Source organism: Danio aesculapii, chromosome 8 (genome assembly GCF_903798145.1).
Source record: "Danio aesculapii chromosome 8, fDanAes4.1, whole genome shotgun sequence".
NCBI classification, from domain to species: Eukaryota; Metazoa; Chordata; class Actinopteri; order Cypriniformes; family Danionidae; genus Danio; species Danio aesculapii.
Genome location: NC_079442.1, coordinates 28,719,353 through 28,743,820, shown reverse-complemented (window position 1 = coordinate 28,743,820; position 24,468 = coordinate 28,719,353). Strand labels below are relative to the sequence as shown.

General features: G+C 36.0%; 1 protein-coding gene, 1 long non-coding RNA gene and 1 pseudogene across 2 annotated transcripts in view; all 3 read right to left on the bottom strand.

Moving 5' to 3' along the window:
* ahcyl1 (adenosylhomocysteinase-like 1) overlaps window positions 1-576 on the bottom strand; it is a 42,278-nt gene extending 41,702 nt beyond the window's left edge. Inside the window, exon 1 of the mRNA XM_056463616.1 lies at window positions 87-576. Coding sequence (XP_056319591.1) covers window positions 87-272 — 186 coding nt within the window. The 5' untranslated portion in view covers window positions 273-576. The remainder of the gene's footprint in view (window positions 1-86) is intronic.
* A 12,035-nt stretch (window positions 577-12,611) lies between these two features.
* On the bottom strand, window positions 12,612-14,141 carry LOC130234100 (uncharacterized). Its single transcript, XR_008838261.1, has 2 exons — window positions 14,056-14,141; window positions 12,612-12,683 (listed from the first exon to the last, which is right to left on the bottom strand). It is a non-coding gene; the product is annotated as an uncharacterized LOC130234100 (long non-coding RNA).
* An 885-nt stretch (window positions 14,142-15,026) lies between these two features.
* Window positions 15,027-24,468, bottom strand: part of LOC130234060 (S-adenosylhomocysteine hydrolase-like protein 1) — a 28,517-nt pseudogene continuing 19,075 nt past the window's right edge.

The window sequence follows — 24,468 nt, the reverse complement described above, 5'->3', positions numbered from 1 at the left end:
AGTGAGAGACACACGTCCCGAACTCAACTGCGGTGTTTTTGGTGCACACAATGAGGCGTGTTTTAGCTCTTAACGAGCGCGCTTACCTTTTTGACGGATTTGTGGGTCGGGACCGCAGTGAACGCGGCGGACAGCTCTCCGACGTTCATGTTCACGTCGCTGTGCTTCGTGGCTGTCATCGCGGAGTATTTCTCGGCTACGTTCTCGCTCTCTTTAAACTCTTTGCTGGCCTGTTTCGCCTCCAGCTTCGCATCCTCGCCACAGTCTGTCATGGCAGTTGTAAGTGTGAGCGGTCGCCGGGCGGTTTTCGCGGTAGTCCTTCAGCTCTGTTACTGTAACCTTTCGTCCTTATGTTGCGCTTCAAAAGCCCCGACTGTCTCAAATGCGGAAGGGCTGCTTGCGCAAAAAGCGTGAGGAAGGAGAGGAGAACAAACTGTCGAATAAGGAGAGCAGACGGACGCGAGCGTATGCGAGTTTATGAGAAGGTAATTTCAGCCCGAGCCGCAGAGGACCGCAGATTATTGTATGCGAGTGTCCGGTTGACGGCCAGCAGCAGCAGCATCAGCGGTGGGCGGGGCCTCGAGCACCTGCGCGCAGAGGAAGTTGCACGAGCACCCTGGTTTAGCTCCAGTTTAGTTTAGACATTAAACATTTATTACGAAAAACGTTTCATATCGTGTTGACTTAGTGAGGATGACCTCGTGAAAATACATTCAATTTTTAAAGGAATATTTTTAGTTGGTATTCTGAGAAACATAAGGTTTACCTGTCAAAATGTAGCTTAAAGAGCGAGCAAAACAAGACTTGACAGTTGATTTACACACACGTTTGTTTTTGGAGTTGGTCAGGACTTTTTATAGACATAATAATTCGTATGCTGTTTACACACTGTACATTAAATCTCCTTACCCCCAAATCCTAAATATAAAATCGCCACAAAAAACTTTTAAAATCTTCAAAACTTTAATATGCTTAAGCCTTTTGACTCATGATGACTTGTGGAATGTCCTTAAACCATGTTTACACTGTAGCCCATGTAATATGCATGCTATTATACACATTTGTGTCATAAACCTGCTCACACACATCGCTCATATTTTATTCACTCTCATGTTGACACAAATGATTCAGGTTCCATCTTTTCCATGTGAAAGCCAAAGGTGACTGAGCTTGTCATAACATCTTTTAAAAAAGTGGAACAACATAAATATTAGTGAAAACTCCATATTATAGTTCCATATTATACAACATGTCTGTTGAGTCCAAATTACATTTACGGAAGCTTGTTTCATGGAATCAAATAAAAAAAATGAATCTGTAATTTTTGTTTTTGTGTATATTGAAAAAAAAGTTTGTGAAATAGGTTAAATCTGATATTCCTATTTATTATGTTCTTTAAAAGTATATATGTTTCAGTTTAAGACCAGAGTAAAAGTATAGATTTGTTCCACAAAATAAAGAAGAAAACTTCTAGTTGTATCTCACATTTCTGGCTTTCATGGAATTATTCTAAATTTGTAATTCTGAGGAAAAATATCTAGACTGAAAAAAATAACCTTTATAATAATAATTTATATTATTTATAATAATAAGCAATTCTGGGAAGAATAAAGCATGAATTCTGGGATATTTATTAAGTTTCTTTCAGCTTAGTCCCTTATTTACCAGGGGTTGCCTCAGCAGAATGAACCGCCAACTAATCCAAAATATGTTTTCCGCTGCGGATGCACACAAACACACACAAACTCATTCACTATGGCTAGATTTGTTTACCCAATTCACCAATTGTGCATGTCTTTGGACTGTGGGGGAAGTCCAACTGTGGGGGACACAGTTGAAGTCAGAATTATTAGCCCCCCTTTGCATTTATTTTCTTTCTAAATATTTCCCATATCATGTTTAGCAAGGAAAGAAAAGGAAGGACATTTTCACAGTATGTTTGATAATATTTTTTCTTCTGGAAAGTCTTATTTGTTTTATTTTTTTTAAACATTTTAAGGTCAAAATTATTAGCCCCTTTCAGCTATATATTTTTTGATAGTCTACAGAACAAACCATCATTATACAATAACTTGCCTAATTACCCTAACCTGCCTAGTTAACCTAATTAACCTAGTTAAGCCTTTAAATGTCACTTTAAGCTGTATAGAAGTGTCTTGAAAAATATTATTTACTGTCATCATGGCAAAGATAAAAGAAATCAGTTATTAGAAATGAGTTATTAAAACTATTATGTGTTGAAAAAATTTTCTCTCTGTTAAAGAGAAATTGGGGAATAAAATAAACAGGGGGGCTAATCATTCTGACTTCATCTGTATATATATATGGACCCCTGGTTAGGAGCACTACTTTAAAACATCTTATTTCAATCATAGCTTAGTAGAATAAACTCAGATTACAATATTAAAGACAAGTTCTCAAAACAAGATCTGTCGCAATGTTTTCAGCACACTTTTTTATCAAAATGCAAGTTAAATGACTTCAATGTCGAACATGAACATCTCAAGAGTGTTAGCAGTTTCAAGTAGAAACTATAGATGAACCAGAAACACTCAATCAAATTACAAACAATCATTTTATGAAAACACTAATGTAAAATTAGTTCATGTTAGAAAGAAACATGTACTGTACAAAAGCATGGGAAGCAAGTACACCCCATGTTCCCAGTGTTTCCTTGGAGATAGGGCTGATTTCTGAAAAATGTTGCCCTTTTGCCTTAATTGTTTCCCCAGTGCTCACACACACCAAACATGTAAAAATTCACCGAACAACACAACAATGTATATTTACAGAAAACACCTACATTATTTCCAAGTAACGTCTCACTTATGAGTTCATAGACCTGACAAGAATTCCCAAAACAGTAGAAAAATCAAACAGACCGCCTTGGTCTTCATGCAATACATTGGTAAAATATGTTCTACTGCCACCATTATGAAACATCACAGTAAATGTGTCATTATTACTAACAACGTATCCGACATCTCTCTGAGGGTCGGTTTACGCTTTTGCTATTTAATTGCTTTTTAAAACGCGAGCTGAATTCATTACGCTGTACATTAACAGTAATGGCTCCTTCTATGTGCATCCTCTGGAGGAATATCAGACCATTAGAAGAAACAAAAACAGATGAGCTCCTCCTTTCACGGGAAGACATGAGAAACAGGCCCGGATGAATTACTGTTTGTCTGTTGGTGCTGTGTTCGAGTCACTTTGTTTTACAAACTCAGTAGTGGTTTTAATGCTATGAGACCCGGATCATCTGGGCCACGGCCTCATCTCCTGCCTGGTTCTGGTCCTGTTGCTCCTGCAGGATAAAGTGAAGAGGAAAAGGGTCAATCATTACCCTCAGCACTCATTTCAGATATGCTTCACTCAGCACCTTCCACGCACACGAGAGTTGAGGCACCATAAAGAAAAACACTGAATAACCAAGAAAAACAGCCAAAGGTTTATGTTTACCAAGCTGTCACATCAGGGTTTTCAGGGAAATGGCAGCTATTTGGATTTGTGTTCTTTAGAAATGTTTAATGTAAGTCTTTCTGTTTTCGTCAGTTGAGTCTCTGGAAATATATTTAAATTCCAAAACATTTAAGCGGTAACAGAAGCAGCTGAAGATGCATCATGATACAAGATACATTTATAATATTGTTAAAAAAATTGATGTCAGTAATGTTTAATGTTTGAAAAAAGTCTCTCTTTCTTTCTATATATACAGTATACATACATAGTACACTCATATCGCTTCTTTGCAGCTGATTGACTCTATAGACGTTATAAGTCATTGGTAGGCCCACATGGAATTTTTGAGCTCAGAAATCCACAGATTTTTAGCCCATGATTGAGTCTATTTATTTACTTGTGTAAATGTGTGTACATTTATTTTATTCAGTTTTTAAAATAATTTCAGTAATATTATTGACTAATATGAAAATCTTCATTCGATTTATTTACAATACAGTATGTAAAGTCATATTTTCTGTCTATTATATGAGATATTTGATTTATTTTCCAAACAAGTCTATCTAATTGGATTTGCATTGTAGCTTAAATAAAAGTTAAAAAGCTAATATATTTCATAAATTAAGTTTTTAGATACGATACTGCATAAATCTACAGATTTTTTTCAAAATTTTGCACAGAAATCTCCACAGATTCTGTCTGGCCCTAGTCATTGGCCTCACAAATATCATCCTATTCTATTTATCTCCTCTCCAATGTGACTCAACTAGCACTATCCACCATTGGGATATTCCTAAGCCCTCCTTCCCCAGCATCGCTTGTCTAAACCTGCAATAGGGGCTTTCTGGTTCTTTGCTAAAGTTCCTTATTAAAGCATGAATCATTTTTTTCTGTTGTGGTGCAGGTTTTGTTAATAGCTGTCATCACTCGTGTAGCAGTAGAAGCAGTACAACTGCATACTGTAAAAACATTCTTGCTGCCTTACATTTTTAGTTGAATTAAATGAGCTTTTCTAGTCATCTCAACTTAACATCAATTAAACTGACTAGAAATATTAAGTTAAACTATGTTTAATTTCAAAAACGTAGATGAACCTGATTAACTTTCTAAGTTAATGCAACAAGAATATTTGTTGTCTTGATTTTTGTCATTAAATTTTTTACATTGTATATATATATATATATATATATATATATATATATATATATATATATATATATATATATATAAACACAGTTGAAGTCAGAATTATTAGCCCCCTTTGAATTTAAATATTTCCCAAATTATGTTTAACAGAGCAAGGAAATTTTCACAGTATGTCTGATAATGTTTTTTCCTCTGGAGGATGTCTTAATTTTATTTTGGCTAGAATAAAATCAATTTAAAAAATTTTAAAACACCATTTTAAGGACAATATTATTAGCCCCTTTAAGCTATATTTTTTTCGATAGTCTACAGAACAAACCATCGTTATACAATAATTTGCCTAATTATCCTAACCTGCCTAGTTAACCTAGCTAAGCCTTTAAATGTCACTTTATAGAAAGCTGTATAGAAGTGTCTTGAAAAATATCTAGTCAAATATTTTGACTAATACTTATTTACTGTTATCATGGCAAAGATAAAATAAATTAGTTATTAGAGATGAGTTATTAAAACTATTATGTTTAGAAATGTGTTGAGAAAATATTCTCTCTGTTAAACAGAAATTGGGGAAAAAAAATAAACGGGGGCTAATAATTTTGACATCAACTGTGTGGTATATATATATATATATATATATATATATATATATATATATATATATATATATATATATGGCTTCTGAAATATGTCGTTCGAAAGAATTCCATTTGACTATTTCAAAAAAAACTCTTGCAATCAGATGTCAAAACCGTATGTGCAGCATATATGAAATACATGAAATAGTTTTGGAAAAAGTTACCACTTTTATCCACATGAAAGTGTTTCAAAACCACATTTTGAGTGTGTTACGTGTGAGTTTAATAAAGTTAAATAAAATTTGTAACACGTAAAAGTCTTTGTCACTTCTGATCAATCTAATGCAGGGGTACTCAACCCTGTTCCTGGAGATCTACCTTCCTGCAGAGTTTAGCTCCAACCCTGATCAAACACCTGAACCAATTAACTAGGATAACACTTGGTAATTACTGGCAGGTGTGTTTGATATGTGTTGCAACTGAAATCTGCAGGAAGGTAGAGGTCCAGGAATAGGGTTGGCTGCCCCTGATCTAACGCAGTGGTTTTCCAAAGTGGGGGTCGCTTGGTGATTCTAAAAGTCAAATAAATTTGATTAAACTATTAGAATTAACATATTTTAAATTATAACCCACAGAAAATAAAAATAGTAGTATTTATTAGTAAAAAACAACATCACCATTTTTTCATAGGATTGGTTTGTTTACGTTAGCTTAAAAACACCGCACTAGCATGAGCTGCAGTAGATTGATTTTATAGCATCAGGTTAAACATTCTTTATGGCAATCAAATACATAAAATGAATACAGGCCACTGAACATTGAGGATGATCTTTAAGTGGTGGTCTCCAAAACTAAACCAAGAATAGACTTGGGCTGAAAACACTGTGTCCACCAGTCTCATTAGTTAAGGTTAATATTAAATTAAACAAATAAATAAATGACTATAAAATGATATGGTTATTGGACTGTTGCACGTTTTTGTGTTGTCAATATGATTGTGTTTATATAAGCCTATTGTTGTGTGTGTGCAACCAACGTTTGTATATTTATAATCACCTCCAAGGAATTAGGGGTCGTGAATCACTGGCATTGTTATTTTAAGGGTCACAGGCTGAAAAGTTTGGGAACCTCCGATCTAATGTATCCTACAGCATAATAAAAGTACTTTAGTTATTTTTTTATATATATATTTTTTTTTTACAAATCTCAGACACCAAACTTGGTAGTAAATTGTGTTTTTTCCCTCCCCAGAATCTGGTCAGAATGTTTATTCAGTATAAAAATCACAACATGTGACAAATAAATGAACAGTGCTGACACTGTATGAAAACCAAGAAAAAGCACAGCAGCAGGGACCCATCCACAAACAACACAACAGAAAAGGTTTGACAAAAGAAATAAAAATATATACATTCAAACCACATTTCATTTACAAACCGATCCCCTCAAAAATAATAGTAAGAAATCTTATTTCAGACAGTGATTTCATGATTGAAAGTTTCATGCTTTCTTTAATCTCCATGCTGTTTAATAATAATGATGTTTAGAGTCACATGATAAAGCCGGTCACATGGCATTAGCAATCCTTCATCCTGAAGAGCTGCGTGCCAATAATATCAGTGTTTTCATCCTGACTGATGATGAGATGATCTTGTTAAACATAAACATCCGCATTCAGACAGACAGGCCATGAAAAAGCACAGCGGCAAATTATGCGTTCATGCAGTCTGTTCTAGCAATAAGACATGATGGGACAGACTCAAGCAGCCAACGAGGACAGGGAGAGAAGCAGGAAGTGATGCGTGCAAGAGCAGCCAAGAACAGCATGTCACACCAGAGGGAGTGATGAGAATGGATCTGCTAAGGAGTTCAATGAGTGTCTATGCAAGGGATGGTGTGTGTTCAGCAGCCAATGTACGTTTGCCAATTCGGTGCATTGTGGAGGTCTTCCTGCTTGACACGGGCCCTGCGCTCTCACCTGCATTGCCAAGGCCATTTCTTCCTTCTCTTCGGGGAGAAGAACCGGCCCCCGTCGCCGCGCTCCTCTGCAGGGCGTGTTTGTGTCGTGACTCATGAAGGTATTTGTCTGTAGGACAAAGTACATGGGATGAGTCTGGATCATTTAGTTCAAGATGCACATATGACGGCATTCGGAAGATTGTAAAGAGTGAGAACCTCACCTTTCGCTTTTAGGGGATTTTTCCCTCTGCCTCGAGTTTTGCCCGAGCTTGGCGCCTCTTTAAGATGCGATGATATTGCTTGGCGTGTAACATACAGCGGCTCTTCTTCAAGCATTTCGGCACCTGGCAGAGGGATTCGCTGGATAGCTGGCACTGCACCACTGCCTGGTACCATCTAAGTAGAAAGGGAAAGAAAGGGGAACATCGTATAATACAATAAAAATGCAACACAAAAGGTGGCCCTGTCCACATGAACACAGGTATTTTCAAAACACACTTTTTTTTTTACACATCCTGTATGACCACATGAAAATATCAGGTGTATCAGGTGACTGAAACTGAACTTTCTGAAAAGTCTGACCAGAGTTAAGATTTCCAACCACACTGGTGTCGCGTGGAAAACTACAACAGGAGTTTTTTGCCTCATGACGTCAGCATGCTGCTGTTTCTTCCTTTCTGATTGGCCAACACTGCTGGGTTCCACACCACAAAAGGGGCAGAACTAAACAAGATGATTAGACAATAAAAAAGTGAGTAATTGCTCCCCTATTTTAAATTTCTCTATAGAGCGGTCATGTTTTGATCTTCTATTGGTCTCACGCAATCACGTGACGCTATTTTGCAGGTCAGAGTTTACTAAGTTTGACCTTTGCAATAGGGCTGGGCGATAAATCGGTTATCGGTATTTATTGACCGAACACCGTTGTCAATATTGATAAAAAAAGATTTGGTATGAAGTATTGGTATGAAGCACCTATAGTGTTATTAAAATGGGGCTGCTGAGCGCGTGCCTTGGAAGCAATGGCAAATAAGCTTAGGGTTGTAAGTTTGTCATTTCCAATAGAGGCTTGTGTATGGGAGTGACGCGCACCATGTTGTGCAAGCAGCGTACATGTGACGCGTGTGCATTTCCAGCTGCACCTAGTTAGCCGCAAACATCTGAACTTTTCTGAATGTCGCGGTGGCACTGCGATTCATGCAAGTAGAAACCTAACCAATCTGCTTCACACTTTGTATGGAATAAACATTTCAGTACAAGGGTAAACATTTTTCATAGTAATAACTAATACCTCAGACAGGCACAGCGCACCCAAACACTGCAGTGCTTTTTCATTTTCCTCCATAAACTTGAATCGGAGAGCGCTAAGCCCATTGGAAGGAAGCCACGCACTCACGCTTGTCACTTCAGGTCAGAATAACAACGTATGCGAAAATGAGTGCGGTTGGCTAGCAGCAGTGAAGAGATTGTAAATAAAAAGGATGTGAGGATGTCGTCAGAGTGGCTTTTTTGGCTTCTTTTATTGTTCATCCCAGCCACTAGCACCCCATCTGAAATTTTGTTTTAGTAAGGATAATATAGTCATTCACTCACAATTTGTAATGTTACAAACATGGGTATTTGAATAATGATGTGATGGTTTCCTTTACTGAAAGCTCAGATTTGATTATAATAATTTTTTTGTTGACAAAGTTGAGATTTACTGTATCATTATTATTGAGACCTTGCAATCTTGATTGTTGATCTACACTTTACCACTGCACACACTTTGTACATTAAGAGAATAACATCAAGAGTCTCTTTGACGCTAATGTTTTTTAATATTTTTTAAATATTTTGTTTAAATATTTTAGTTTTTGACTAAAAACAATTTTCCTTTGTAATGTTGGTAAATTAAAATAATGTGCTTAAATAAAAATAGCCATGTTCCTAAATGTATTGTTAAAAATATTCAATAATTATCGATATCGAATGATATGAAACATGATATTGTTATATCTTTAAACATGGTATCGTAATTTTTTCGCAATATCGCCCAGCCCTACTTTCCAATGCAGTGGCATGCGAAACTTTTCACACGAGCTTGAGTTTATAGTCTGCTGCATTTGCATATGTATGAATGGAAGTCTATGGGGCGGTAAAATGCAGTGTGACTTCGACTTGACACACAAATGATGCAAATTTTGAACGTTGCAACAAACAATCACGTAACCTGCATTGTTTGACTGCAGGACTGGTAATCCGCCTCTGTTTTCATGTTTGCATTGACTTTACTCTGAATTTCCCATTTGGTATCGCAGCATAAAAATCTCATTACCTCCACCTGTTGGTTCGGCATGCCCATAACATGCATCTAAGTGCATTTGTTTTTCATGTGGAAGGAGGTTTTTAAAAATGAAAGCATTATTAAAATACCCGTGACATGTGGACATGGCCTGTATTTGCAACTTCAGTCAACTAATTAAATCAGATTAATCAACCCCGTGATTGGTCAGGTGACAGTTAACGTAATGTGGACTGAATATGATGACACTAGTGTGAGAGAAGGACACCCACAGAAGAGCCGAGTGGATCATTAGTGGACAAGACGATGGCAAGATTTCAGCCTTACACTTGAATCAGTGCTAAAGATTAACACACAGAGGACGGAGTTTACAGTGCACTTGTAAACTTTGCCAGTAATACTGTAAAAATTGCCAGTGATACTGTCATATTTTCAAGCACACTGTAAATTAATTATTACAATTGTGCTGTAAAATCGGTAAATATCACTCTGCAGCCCAAGACTGGTTACTCACTGATGCTAAGCAGGGCTGAGCCTGGTCAGTACCTGGATGGGAGACCACAAGGGAAACCTAGGTTGCTGTTGGAAGTGGTGCTAGTGAGGCCAGCAGGGGGTGCTCAACCTGTGGTCTGTATGAATCCTAATGCCCCAGACAGTACATTGAAGGGGACACTATACTGTCAGTGGGCGTCGTCTTTCGGATGAGATGTTAAACTGAGGTCCTGACTCTCTGTGGTCATTAAAATCCCATGGCATGGTCTGACTCACTTTGTGGGTTCAGTCATCAAAAAAGCTGTTCAAGATGGAATGGTGTTAGTTAAATTATTCTGTTTTCATAGAAAAGGCATCAAAAGCACTTTTTAAAATCCTGGCTTTCAGAATTCTCTACCACTTTACATTTAGAGAGACTTAGACACAATCTTTCTGATAACATTGCCGGCTTCGAAGCCACCTGGAAACCCTTTTTTAATTATTTGTCAAATGCCCAGGATAACAGTTTAAAGGTATAACCCTGTTATCGTCTGCAAGATCGCCATATTGCCTGTGCCCACTGACCTAGATATATATGTGTAACATTCTTAACCCATATATAATATTGCAGGAACTGATGTAATAATGGTTAAAATCTTCTTTTTTTTCTGTCTTATGTATTTTTTTTCTGTTTTTCTGTTTTGTCTTTATAATCGTTGTTGCTTTTTGTATCACTCTGTGTTGCTTTAAGAAAATGAAAATATAATGTGAAAAAAAAATCCCATGGCACTTCTCGTAAAGAGTAGGGGTGTAATCCCAGCGTCTTGGCCAAATTCCTTCCATCGGCCCTTACTGGCCTCCCAACCATCCCCTTCCACCTATAGCTGTTGTGTGGTGAGTGCACTGGTGCCATTGTCCTGTGGTTGCTGTTGCATCATCCAAGTGGATGCTGCACACTGGTGGTGTGGTGGAGAGACCCAACAAAATTGCCAGTAATATTGTAAATCTTACAGCATTTTTACAGTGTTGTTCAGAATGTTCAGAAGTTCTCTTGATTTTTGTTTTACACACACATGCGCATTTACACAGTAAAAACAGGCTCGATTCTTTATGTTCATATATAATATGGTCATATATTCATAGTAGAAAATATTTGTGGCGTCAAATTTAGAAACAAATCATCAAAAATGCTGGCAGTGGCTGGCAACTTAAAAAAACACTGGTGTGAAAAGACAGGGTTTCTGCATGTTGTAAGACTTTTAAAGACATTTTTAAGCCCATTATGAATGAAATTTTAGACTTCTTCACGGCTAAACGCTAAGTTTTTTTTGAATATCCCAGTTGGAAAAGATTTTCACTTGCCCAATCAAATTTTTTTAATAATTTTATACATTTAATAATACAATAATAATAATAACTACAATTTAATAATAAAAATATAGGTCAGGTCAGTATCCTCTGCAGTAAATAAATGGATAACTTTTAAGCAAATTTTATGGTAAGGAAAATAATTTAACTTTTATGGTAAATAAAGTTAAAAATTAAATAATAAATAAATAAAAAGTTTTTTTGAGATGGATTGTTAGTGATTGTGTAGGTGTTGGCCAGATTGGGTAGCTATACATGAACAAAAGAAAATTAAGACCGGTTAAAAAAGATTTAAGACCTACAACACAACATTTCAGTAGATTTAAGACTTTTTAAGGCCTAAAGTATAATTTAAGATTTAAGACACACACATACACAGCGCAGACACACAGACAGACAGCACGCTCGTTTAGCTTTGAACTCTTTTTGCACGCATATGTGACATGATACTGGTAATATCCACTGCTGTATGAATATCTGTTATGTTAAAGTACAAAATAAACCTGATTTAACGTCCACAAACCGAGATTGAAGCGTCTTCTTTCATAATTGTTCTGACACGTGGCTGTGGTGATGAAGTAAAGCTGAAGTGAATCGCTGTACTTCATGACACACATGCTCTGTTTTAAAACATGTTAAACTTGTGAAACTTACTCTTGATCACATTTGATGATGATTGATGATCGTAGCGAACTGAACACACCTTTTATTCCTGGTTACTTTGCGCACGTCCTGTCTTGTTGGTATGACTATACATGTGACTACCGGTACATGTTAATACGCAGCTGTTAATCAATTTGGTGGGCGGGGGTACCGCACTCCTACGTAAAGTTGTGGTCGGTCTGAAAACCGCTCCAATTGGTCCACTGTTTTTATGTTGTTAAATTTGAAAAAAAAGGACTGGGTGTGTTTATTTCACCCCAATATGACAGTCTATACACTATACCTACACACATGTCTGTCCAAACAGCTTGAAAAGTAGATTTTTCACCATAGGTGCCCTTTAACAATTAATAAATTCTTTGTAGATTGTAGTATATGCACGCAATAAATCCAGAAGATATCATGTTTGTCAACCACATTAACTCACTTAATGTTACGAAAATGCTGCTTTACTCTTCAATCAATTAAAGGAGCAGGAGTTCAGATCTCTCTTTATGACAAGCAGAGACTCACAACTTGGCAAACATGATTTTTCCCCAGACCACTTGAGAGATCAGCCCCAGCTGTCAAAGGCCCAACCGTTTGACAGCAGCTCAGGGAGGAAGCGTTTGTGCTGATAAGAGCTGCATTTAATAGAGGAAATGGATGTGAAAGTGGAAGCGAGCCAACAGTAAGCAGACGTACCCGTGCAGGTGATGACCATGTCCATTTGACGAACCACTTCATTCAGCTTCACCACTCTAAAGCCGTCCATACTATGAGAACGATAAAAAAAACCCACATCAAATTCAGCTGCTGTCTGAGCTGTTTAGATAGTGCTGTGTAAAGACTTCCCATTGCTATATGGTTTGCCGTTATTACTTGCGAGGACTCAAGGGAGACCAGTTTACACAAGTTATTTGGTACAAAACTGTTATATGAATACTAGGAAATCAGGGTATATTGAAGAGGCTAAACAAACTAATAATTATCATCACACAGCCTTTATGGTTGAATCAATGAACCACTGACTCAAATGATTCATTTCTGATTTCATTCAGGAACAAACATCTGCAATGTTGCTCTGACACACACACGTTCTGCTTTAGATTTGTTGGAATTATTTTTATTGTCAAAACCCAAACACAATATTGTGTCTGAAATGTAATTCACTTAGTATTAACGTCTTGTTTGTTAAACCATTTTTGCGAATATGTCATATGTTGATTTTATGAAAAATGGCACTTTTGCTTGAGTGAAACAACCGTTACATAACTGTTCTATATCTCATAAAAATAAATAAAAGCCATACACACAATTTTTAGCTTTAATAACTTGAATTAAACAGCAATTTATTCTAACAGGCTTCATGCAGTGATGACTTTTGCAAAAAAGATAACAGATTTATTAGAGATGAAAAATATTAAACATCTCTACTTTACTAAGATTATAAAAAGAACATTTCAATTAGTGGTCGACCGATATATTGGATAATATTTGTTATTGATCAATTTTTCTGCTTGGCTGATGTGTTTGAGGCAGGACTTTTATTTTGATGCAGGCTTTTAATTTGAGGATGATGTGGCTGTGCACACTGTGCTTATGTTCTCCCTGTTCATTTGAGCACATTCTCCCACTTCCTCATTCAGTCTGCTCTGTCTAATACAGAGAGAAATCTATCAGCTATAGACAGAGCTGTTAAAAGCACAGGTGTCAAACTCAGTTTAGTTCCAACCCTAAATAAACACGTCTGATCAAACTAATTAAGTCCTTCAGGCTTGTTTGAAACTGACAGGTAAGTGTGCTGAAGCAGGGTTCGAACTAAACTGTCAGGGGTGTGAAAGTTTGACACCCCTGATTTAAACACAGTAATTCAAATGTGCACAAAAGAATTATAATGATTGTTTAATATAATCAATAAAGGCAAATGATACGTTGGCGATTGGCATCTGCACTTTCACATTTTAACTTTAATTCATTATAAATTTAATTATTAGTTCAAATAAATGATTTTGGCTAAATATCGGCCACCCTGCTTTCCGAGATTGGCCTTCAATAAACCCATATTGGTTGACCACTAATTTTAATAACACTGCACTTGAGTTTTAATGTAGATTTGGCTCATTCCTCTGGGACAGTTGGTCTTACCAGGCTTGAAGAGCGCAGATCGGATCGATCTCCGTCACACACACTATTGCTCCAAGCGCTTTCAGAGCTGAACAACAACCTTTCCCACCTATACCACATTCAACACAGAAACACAGTCAAACATAAAAAATGTCCTTCTATTCTTTATGCTTTGAGAAAATAATCTCTGCCAGTTTCGACAAATTAAAGCTAGACACTACAGGGAAAATATTGGAGGTCCTTTCTGCTTTTCATGCTGTGTTTTTTTGTCAGTCTACTTTAAAGAAAACATCCAAAATACACTTTTAAGTGTTTCTTTATGTATACTTTAAAGAATTTTGTCTGTTGATGTCAATTACAATATATTTTGTAAAGACTTTTTTCTCAAAACAAGTTTTTTTTTCTCATGCACTGAGCCATTAAACTGCACTTCAGCACAACATAGAGTGTATGCACCAAACCTCCCAATTTTAATCTAAATACAGTATTCTGAATGTTTTTACAGAGGGATATATGCATACATAAAATGGCTCATTATTATAACATTTTATTCCTCAAATAAATCCATTAGTTACAGACAGTTGTAGCATTAACTAGCACGGACCAAAATATTTTATATTTCTGATTATTATAACCTTTCATTCAACAAAAAGGGGTGTAAAGAGTGAAAAAAGAGATTCTCAAAACTCTAATATGATGAAAAAATTGAACCTGAGTTTTGAATCTTGCATCATCCAATGTTCAATTGTTTATGCTTGAAGTGTGTGCAAATATGCACATATTTAATTAAATAAGGCCTTGTTATATGACAAGTGTACATTTAAGCACTTTATAAAACTTGTTAAAAATGTTTGCATTTCTTAATGTAATGAATCGACTGGGGAAGAACAGAAATAACTTTTGGTTCATTTTTGGAAAAAATTGCTGTTTTGTTGACGTTTCACCTGCAGTGTCTGGCCCTTTAATTGCATGATGCAGATTATCTGAACGCCTCATTTTATTTTTTGCCAAATGTTTGGACTGACCTCTCCATAACCGCAAACCACCACCTGCTTCCCACCGAACATCACATCTGTGGTTCTCTTCAGACTGAGAAGAAAAAGGAAGTCAACTATGATTATATATTTCCTTACATAAGCTTTAGTCATGCGTGGTTTGGGGTTTAAAGGGAAGATGTGTTGAAAGAAAAGTCAGAAAAGCACATCTCAGCATTGTAGATGTCTTTACCCGTCTAGGATGGACTCCCTGCAGCAGTACAAATTATCAAACTTCTGCTTGGTGACAGAATCATTGACATTCATAGCGGGGACGCAAAGCTTGCCAGCTTTGGAGAGTTGATACAGCCTGACAGAATCAATAAAAGAGACAAATAAAAAACATAACATAATTGTTTGTAATAGGGCTGTCAATAAAGTATAATATTCAACTATGATTAATCTCACTATTTAACCACACATTTAAAAATAGAATAGAAATATAAAGATTTTGATTATTGTGGGGAAAAATAATGGAAAGACAATGGTGCCACCAATAGCATACTCTACTGTTTAAAAATAAAATAAATAAAAAATAATATTAAATTAAATTAATAAATTAAATTAATTAAATTAAATTAAATTAAATTAAATTAAATTAAATTAAATTAAATTAAATTAAATTAAATTAAATTAAATTAAATTAAATTAAATTAGTATTTATACATTTGGCAGATGCTTTTATTCAAAGTGACTTTAAGATATAGATTTGTTTGTTTGTTTTGCAATGTATGCATTTTCTTTAATTATTTTTGCATTTGACATATGCTCTTACCCAAAATGACTTAAAATGCATTCAATATATATTTGATACATTTTTGCTGTTTATGCATTTTCTTTCTTGACTGTAGTACAGTCCTCCCCTACCTGTGCACACCAGTAACACTCTCCTCCACGATCCCACGAACTTTCTTAAAGACACTGGGATACTTCTTATACACCCAGTGGGTCAAATCCCCCCGTCATCTAGAATCTGTGAAAGAAAGTATCATTATTACTGGTCTGCAAACACAAACACAGTAATAACAGTTTTGGACACTAAATACTGATTTGACAGCCGAGTATAAACTGTAATAGAAGCATTGTGTTAAATAGTGTAAATAGTGGCGGATATGATAACAAGCAAAATATATATAGCTACAACATTAGCATTTTGGCTGCACTGCATATTACAAATGGTGAAATGTCATTCGCAAAAAGGCTAAATAATAAGTGAAGTTACTTAAATAACTGCCAACAACATTGATTATTTGTACTTTTCTGTCATCATTTCCTCACCCTCCACTTGTTCAAAATCTACTTTCTTTTGTCTGTTGAACACAAAAGAAGATATTTTGAAGAATGCTGAAGAAGCATCAGCCATAAATTTCAATCATATTTATTCTTTTTTCTACAGTGGATTTCAATGGCTACAGCATTCTTCAAAATATCTTTTTGTGTTCAACAACAAAAACACACACACACACACAGAAGGTTTGGAACTAATTGAGGATGGCATCAGCCATTTATTTCAATAGTATTGTCACAATCACCAGCGTTCTAATCCTGGCAGACCTGACAGATCGCATAGAACTACAAATCCGTCACTATATGGACTACAAGTTCTAGTCATGCACTGCACACACACACGGTTCCTAATCCTGGCTGATTGCTAACACACACAGCTGAAGCTGTTCAGAACTGATTACATGGACTTTAAAAGCAGCACAGACACACACTCTAGTTCCTGAGTCTTGTTAAACAGTATTGTGAACATTACGACACCTTGCCTTGACCCTTGTTTTGTTTATGTGGTCTGCCGCCTACCTGTACTGCCTATCTGCCTGTTTATAAACCTCGACTCTGGATTACCCGTATACATCTGTTTGTATCTGTAATGACCATTGCTTGCCTGACTATTCTTAATAAACCTGCGTTTGGATCCGCACTATTAAAGGCTAAGACATTCTTCAAAATATCTTCTTTTGTGTTAACAGAAAAAGAAAACAAACACAAGAAGGTTTGAAACCACTTGAGGATCAGTAAATAGTGGGTAAATTTTATTTTAGGCTGTACTATCCTATAAAGGGCAGAACTTTATACCATGTTTGCCTGCCAGCCATCCATGTTGACACAGCGGTCGATGCACCACCAGAAGTCGTCTTCCGATTCTCCCTTCCAGGCAAAAACCGACACACCTTCACAGGACAGACAGCAAATAAAAAGTGAGTCCAGAATCTCTAGATTGGACCAGACTGGAACTGTTAGTTCAGATTGCAGTATTAGTTTAGAGGGAGTTTACCACTCTCCGCCAAAGCTGCAGCCACTTCATTCTGGGTGGAGTAAATGTTACAGGCAGTCCAGCGACACTGAGCACCCAGTGCCACCAGCGTCTCAATCAGGACCTAAAAGAAACCAGCATGGCAAATCAAACACATAACAAAACACTCAAAAAATGTGTGCAAATTTACATTGTAAGCACTTTGGTTCTGATTTGTTTATACAATTGTATACTTAAAGGAACTGTAAGTAAAACAGTTGCAAAGTGTGCATTAATTAGGATAATAAATAACATTTTGAACATTCTAGCTTTTAGTTTTGCTTTAAATGAATTTGCTAAGACCAAACTAATTACAAACCAATGCGGCTTACAGTGCTCAGCATATACAAGTACACCCTCACAAATCTCTCTTTTAAATTTTTAATAGGAAGCTTTACAATATATTTGTACAGAAACATTAAACATCAGTCAGTACTGAAGCCAAATCTGGAGCTTATCTAACAAAATAACGGTCCAAAAACTAGTACACCCAAATTTATATGTCATCGAAAAATATTTTAAAAACTACTTTAAAATACAGGAAAAATCAAGAGAAATTTTTTGTTGTTGTTGAAATTTTGTAGGTTGTCATTTTTTTTTATTGAATTTAATTGTATTATCTTTCAATTTCTAAATATGTTTTGGTGACTAAAATATAATTTAATTAAATAGATCAGTTTAATAAATCTGTTTTGTTTAAATCCACCAAAATACATTGCCTATATTCACTGAGAAATAGATAAAAATATTCATTTTAATTTCATATTCAATTTCAATTTCATATTCATTTGCTGAGCACTGTATATTTAATTTTTCCCTTTGCAACTTCATCTGCAATTTATTTCAGCATTTATAAAAATATGCTCCAGTTTAAGTTTTAGTAATTTTATTAATAAATTCGACCCTATTTTATTTTAGTTGTTTGTTGATTACTTTTTTAATTAATATTACTTTTAGTTAATGTCAATCAAAAGACAATTGATTGATTACTTATTTCATAAATTTTACATTTAGTTTTACTTTTAGTGAATGGACAATGTACAGTAGTCATCAATCGAAGTGAATCCAAAAAGTTTTTCAAAATTGTCCTAGGACATGAATGGGTGTTGGTGACGATCCCCTTCAAATGTTGACTACTGTAGTTTATAGTAATGGCCGAGACAGGTTTATCGTTCCTCAAACAAACTGTAAGTGCAGTTTATTTGCAATTTATTGCAAGTTATTTAGAAATGAAACCAGAATTGTTCGCTAAACCATTGTTTAAAATAAAAAATAAAATAAGTATTTTATTTCTAGTTTTCCCCACGTACCAAAAACATCAAAACAATTAAAATAATCACTTGTGTAGTGTAGTAAATAAATATATTTCACACTGTATTTTTGCTGTTTACTGAATAGGACTGTATATAACAGATAGAAAGCAAAATAAAAGAAGCCGGTAAATATGATCAGGAAAGTTTCCAAAGCCTGGGATTCAAAGTCATGTCGCCAAAAATGTTCCACTCTGAGCAAATATGTTAAAATCTCTCTCCAGAAGAGGTGTGTGTTTGAATCGGTGTGACCCTGAGCAGAACCTACAGCAGTCTGAGCGGTGATGTGGTGCATCCGGCCACTTTGGCCCCGGCGAGGGGTTTCTCTCCCTGAGCTCTCTTCCGCAGGGAAATCAGCGCAGACATATCTGTGGACAACAGTTCTGAGGTCAGACCAGCTGGCCTGAGATCAGCTTCATTAACATAGCTACAATCTAGAGAATCAGAGGTCAAACCAGTCCTGGAAAATGAGGATTACTATCTGATTATGCCTGGAATAAGGAATAGTTAAAACTCTGTTAGTATTTGCTCACAATCATGTGGTTTCAAACCAGTTAGATTTTTCATTCTTCTGTAGAAATGGAAAAAACTTTTCAATTCAGTTACAATGAATGTGATCATTGAGAATTATTCACTATATTCAATGTAGTACTGGGAATTAAGGACTAACTGACAGGCTGTTGAATTATTAAGGCATCTTTACACGGCAAAGGTGACACAGAAACCAAACCTGAAGCGACATCAATTTTAAAAAAGTGTGTATTTACACAAACGGTTAAATGCGACAAAGCGTCTTACACTAAATTCTGAACAGGTACAGACCTGCGTTAAATCAGATGTGCATATGACTATAGACATGCACTGTGAAATGTGTTTTCGGTTTATTTACAGTTGTGAATTGATTTAATGGAAATTGATCTCTGCTCTGTCGACTTTTGATGTTGAAAATTCAACTCTACAATTTAACAAAGCGACTTTTAATAGCATTTTAGTAGTTTGAAATAATATAATACATAGGAAATATATATAGAGAGAGAGAAATAGGTCTGTAAAAAACAGAAAATGTACTGGCAACTTATTACAAGGTTTTTGTACCTTATTACCAAATATCCCTTTCAACTATTAAAAATGTTCATGAAAGTCACCTTTTCAAACTTTTCAGGGTTAAAAGTTGTTGGAAGAAAGATCAAGATGCCATATGCAATTCAAAAGCATGAATAAATGGGGAAAATAATAAATATAAATCACAAAAACACAAAACTACTAATTTACAGAGATATTTTACAGTGTTCTGAGAAGAATGTATTATTCTGTAATAATTCAATGAACCAGTGGCAATTAATCTGCTTATATATGGTTACCACACCTAAAGTCACAGTTCAGATGTTGTATTTCAAGAAATTTGTCAGGATTTTGTCCTCAAACAGTTCATGCGCGTAGGATTAGCTGCTTACTCATCTCATCCAAAGTCTTCTGTTTGTTTGATTTAATATTTGACAGTGGTAGGCTGAAATCATTCACTGCATGAAACAGTAATGTAGTAAAGACTGGCCTGGAACTTCTCTAGCTGTGTGCTTCCCTAAAAATATTGTGTAACTTAGAATATTCATCAGCCAATCAGAATCAAGGTTTCAGCACAGGAATAGAAAGAAATGAGTCATCATTTCCTTACCCTGGTGAAAATTATTCACCCATTTTTTAGTCATCATTTACTCTGCTTCCACTTGTTCCAAACCTTTCTGAGTTCATTATTATACATAATATTAAATATTCATTTCCCACAACAGATGTCGATCGGTTTCCACAACCCAGGCTCATTGCGTATACTACCCAGGTATACATTTCTGGAGACAGCAAAATACGTACTGAGGTACGTCTGCTCGCAGGTTTTGTTTTTGCAAATCCACCAGAGGCAGCTGTGTATTTTATTGATGATCACAAACTTCTCTAGCACATCCTCTTCTCGTAAATCCACCAGAGGGGGCTATATACACTTCAGCTGACCAGCTTGCTGTCGATTGAATGACTGACCACTTGAATCACCTACCCCCTTCCATAAACAGGGTGTCTGCGGGGTGTTAAAAAGTATTAAAAGTTGATAAATCAATTATGAGAAAATTAAGGCCCTTAAAAGGTATTAAAAAGTCTTAATCCCGTTTTTATGAGATCTTAATTTTGTTCAAGCGTTGTCAAAGTGCTTGACCCCTAAAAAAGCATAAATATATTTATTTTCCTTGATTGTTTAGGGCCGGATGCATCCGGGCAAGCTCTTCTGTGGGTGATGTCAAGTAATTTGCAACAAACGCGGGAAGGTGATGTGACGCTCTCCACATGTAGCGAAACCATAGAGCAAGGCTATTCAATTGGCTATTCAATCAAACTACAATATATTAACATTTTAATATAGAAAAATACAATGTGGGTGTTGTAAGGAGCAAAAGTACAACATATGGGCTCTTATATGCTGTTGTGTCATCACTCATATTGCAAGTCATATCTCTCCGGCCCCTCATTTGTGATGCTTTTCATGAACTGGCCCTCATGACAAACTAATTGAATAGCCTCGCCATAGAGCAAAACAGTCGGCAAAATGGGATAATACAAGTTTGCGAGATTAAACAGTGGCTGAAACCTGTCGCTGATAACAACCACGTTGTTTATTTTTTCAAGGTTTGTTTCTTCCAAGCTTATCTAAGTTCTGTTACACGGTTGTGGTTCATTTATTTAGCTACAACTGTTTATCAGCAACTGTTATTAATTAAAGGTTTGATACTGATTAGAACTTGAAGTGGCGATGAGGTCTTAAAATATTCTGAGAAGGTCTTTAAAAAGTCTTAAAAAGGTATTGAAATTCCCTTTAGGATTCCTGCAGATACCCTGTAAACCCAACCGATAGTGTTTTCAAAAGCAATCTAGAAAAAGAAAAGCTGTCAAATTCACCAATTCACCGTGATTTCACCACGTTTTCAGCCTGTTGTTTATTTATTTTTTTTTTTTGCTTTTGTTTAACTTGGTTTCTAGAACCATTCTTCGATGGACTCGAGCCCCATCTTCGTGATCAACTCTGCTCCCCTCCCAAGTCCACCAACGTATATGGACAGCCACTAGGCAAACATCTGAAAAGCCGCCCGTCTGGAGGTAAGCAGTCAGCTAGTAGCACTAAAATTAACAGAAGCCGTCGGCGGTGTCACACCACCCCGTAGCATTCGTTTAAAAGATGAAATGCAGCCAGACATATATCTGGCTACATATTTCACGCTCTCCAGAAATGTAGACAAGGGGTATGTATCCACAATGAGCCTGTGTAGACTGTTCTAACAGTCTTCAAACTATCATATTTTGTTCAACAGCAAATAAAGGATCAAGGTTTGGAACCCCTTGAGGGCAATTAACAGATCCATCCCTTCAATATCTATGGATTGTATTGCTGCCATTAGATGTTGACCCAGTTATCATAAAAAAAGGCAAAGTCAACGGTGGACAATGGCTCTTCCCGACTTCAGCAGCTGTTATCAAACCTTGTTCACTTGACAGCACTTAAACGTACCTATATTTAAGTTCAACAGGTAAAACAGATGTCCTGAATCAACGGTACTTCACAGAACCATTAACAATCATTTATAAATTTGACAAACTTCAAAGCTGTTTTTGTGTAAATTGTCATCTGACCTTGTTCTGCGATCTCGATCTCCCGCCGGCCAAACTCAGCCTGTGATGTCTTGACACAAAAGTCGCTGCTGCCCTTAGAGTTGACCTGGCTCTTCTCACGAGGAGACGTCTCATCATCTGAACTGTCAGTGTATGAGGCCGCTGTAAAAGCACAGAGGAGCATTTTAGTAGGAATATGGATGCATTCATTGATATTAGCAATGAAATTATATAAGCACAACTTTCTTTTGAATTGCTTCAGTCGTGTAGTTTAAACAGACTGCTTTTTTGGAGGTGGACGGGGGGTCAATCTGCAGTCACAAACACGTAGGAAGTTTATCCTTCACTTTTGTTGGTATTATGAGCGATTTAGGAATGTGAATTTGTCTGATCCAGGGCCCAATGCTAGCAAAAGTCTGTAATTCTCTGCTTTAAGCTGGCCTAGGATTATATTACACAACTCACGAAACTAGCATGGACAAGTAATGAGCGGGTTTAAACAAGTTTGTAGAACACACTGACCCAAACTTTCTCCATCAATTTTTATTTTAGTTACAAATTACAAAGTATTTCCGCAATGGACTTTAAATTTGAAGGTAACCCAGCAAACGTCTGATAGACATCTAAATGTAGACAGCTTGGCTAAAACAAGGCTAAACTGGGCTGTCAGTGAAAATCTAATAGACATCTAAGACTAGGCCAAAACTAGACTAGTCCTCAAATGGGACAGATTAGACAGACTTCTATATGTGTAGTCATTCAGTTCTGTTTATTTTGATGACTAGTCTAGTTTGGCCCTATTCTTAGACCAACAATACACCTACAGCCCCAAATTTAGCCTTGTTTTAGCCCAGACGACTGTTTAGACGTCTATAGACATTTATTAGACATCTTTTAAAAACAAAAATGCTTGCTGGGAAGATTTGAATCAAAAACAAATTGTCATAACTCATTTTTAAAAGTGAAATAAAGCCACTGGGCACCAGGGTACTTTAGCAAATTTTTACTTCCAGTTTGAATTTACATTGTTGTATCATGCTAGTGTTTTTTAGGGTTTAATAACTTGCTGTTTTATGTCATCTGGTGTAATACACTGATTGTTGCTACCTCCATTGTGTATTGGTATTTAAGCCCATGCCGCCTGATACTGTAGGTATGGGATAGGTGGATAGGATTTTATTTTTGAATTTCTACCTAGTTTGCATTAGTAAGCACAAAAACAACCTATTTTATCTATAATGTAACATAATGGTATTTATATAGCGCATTTACTTGTGTATATACAGTCATGAGTGGAGTCTCTCCACACCACCACCAGTGTGCAGCATCCATTCGGATGACGCGACGGCAGCCACAGGACAACGGTGCCAGTGCGCTCACCACACACCAGCTATTGGAGTGACAGCGATAGAGCAATTCAGTGGATGGGGATGATGGGAGGCCATTTATTCTATTCAAAATAACATTCAAGAGCGTGATTTAAGTCTCAAAATCTTTCGCGAGGTCAAGTCCTTTGCCTGCTGATTCAAAGACACCAAATTTAATTACTTTCGATGTTCTATAATATTTGTTCAATGAATTTAACAAAAACAAACGCATAAGTACATCTTAAAACTGTAAAACAGAACAGTGTAGTAGGATCAGAATAAAAGAAATTATCTATAATTTTATTGTCAATGCATAAAGAAGCCTTATCATGTGGCATTTTTGATCGATCTGGTTCTTTAATAAAATTTTTTGTGCTATAGTATAAAACTATGCTAGCAAAAGAGACATATGTGAACGCTAATGTGTCTCCTCTATTATCAATGCATCTTTAACCTCCAAGGGCTTTGAGTGTCCAAATACATAGACAGCACATTTTAGCCTCTTAAGTGGCTATTTAAACTATTTTTGAATGTTTTGTATTTTGGTTACAGACATACAGTGTCATCCTGCAACTGTTTTGCAGCAGATTGAAATGTCCCCCAAACACTATCTAACTAATTTTTTTGTTTTACTCTCTGATAGTCAAAGCTAACGTAAAAAATAAATTCTATGTTAAATATGCATTAAAAATTCAGAAAAAAGTGTTTTATGTAAATTCGGACCCACGAGTCCACTTATATGGACATCATTTTTCTCTAAAAGTACATCGTATCAA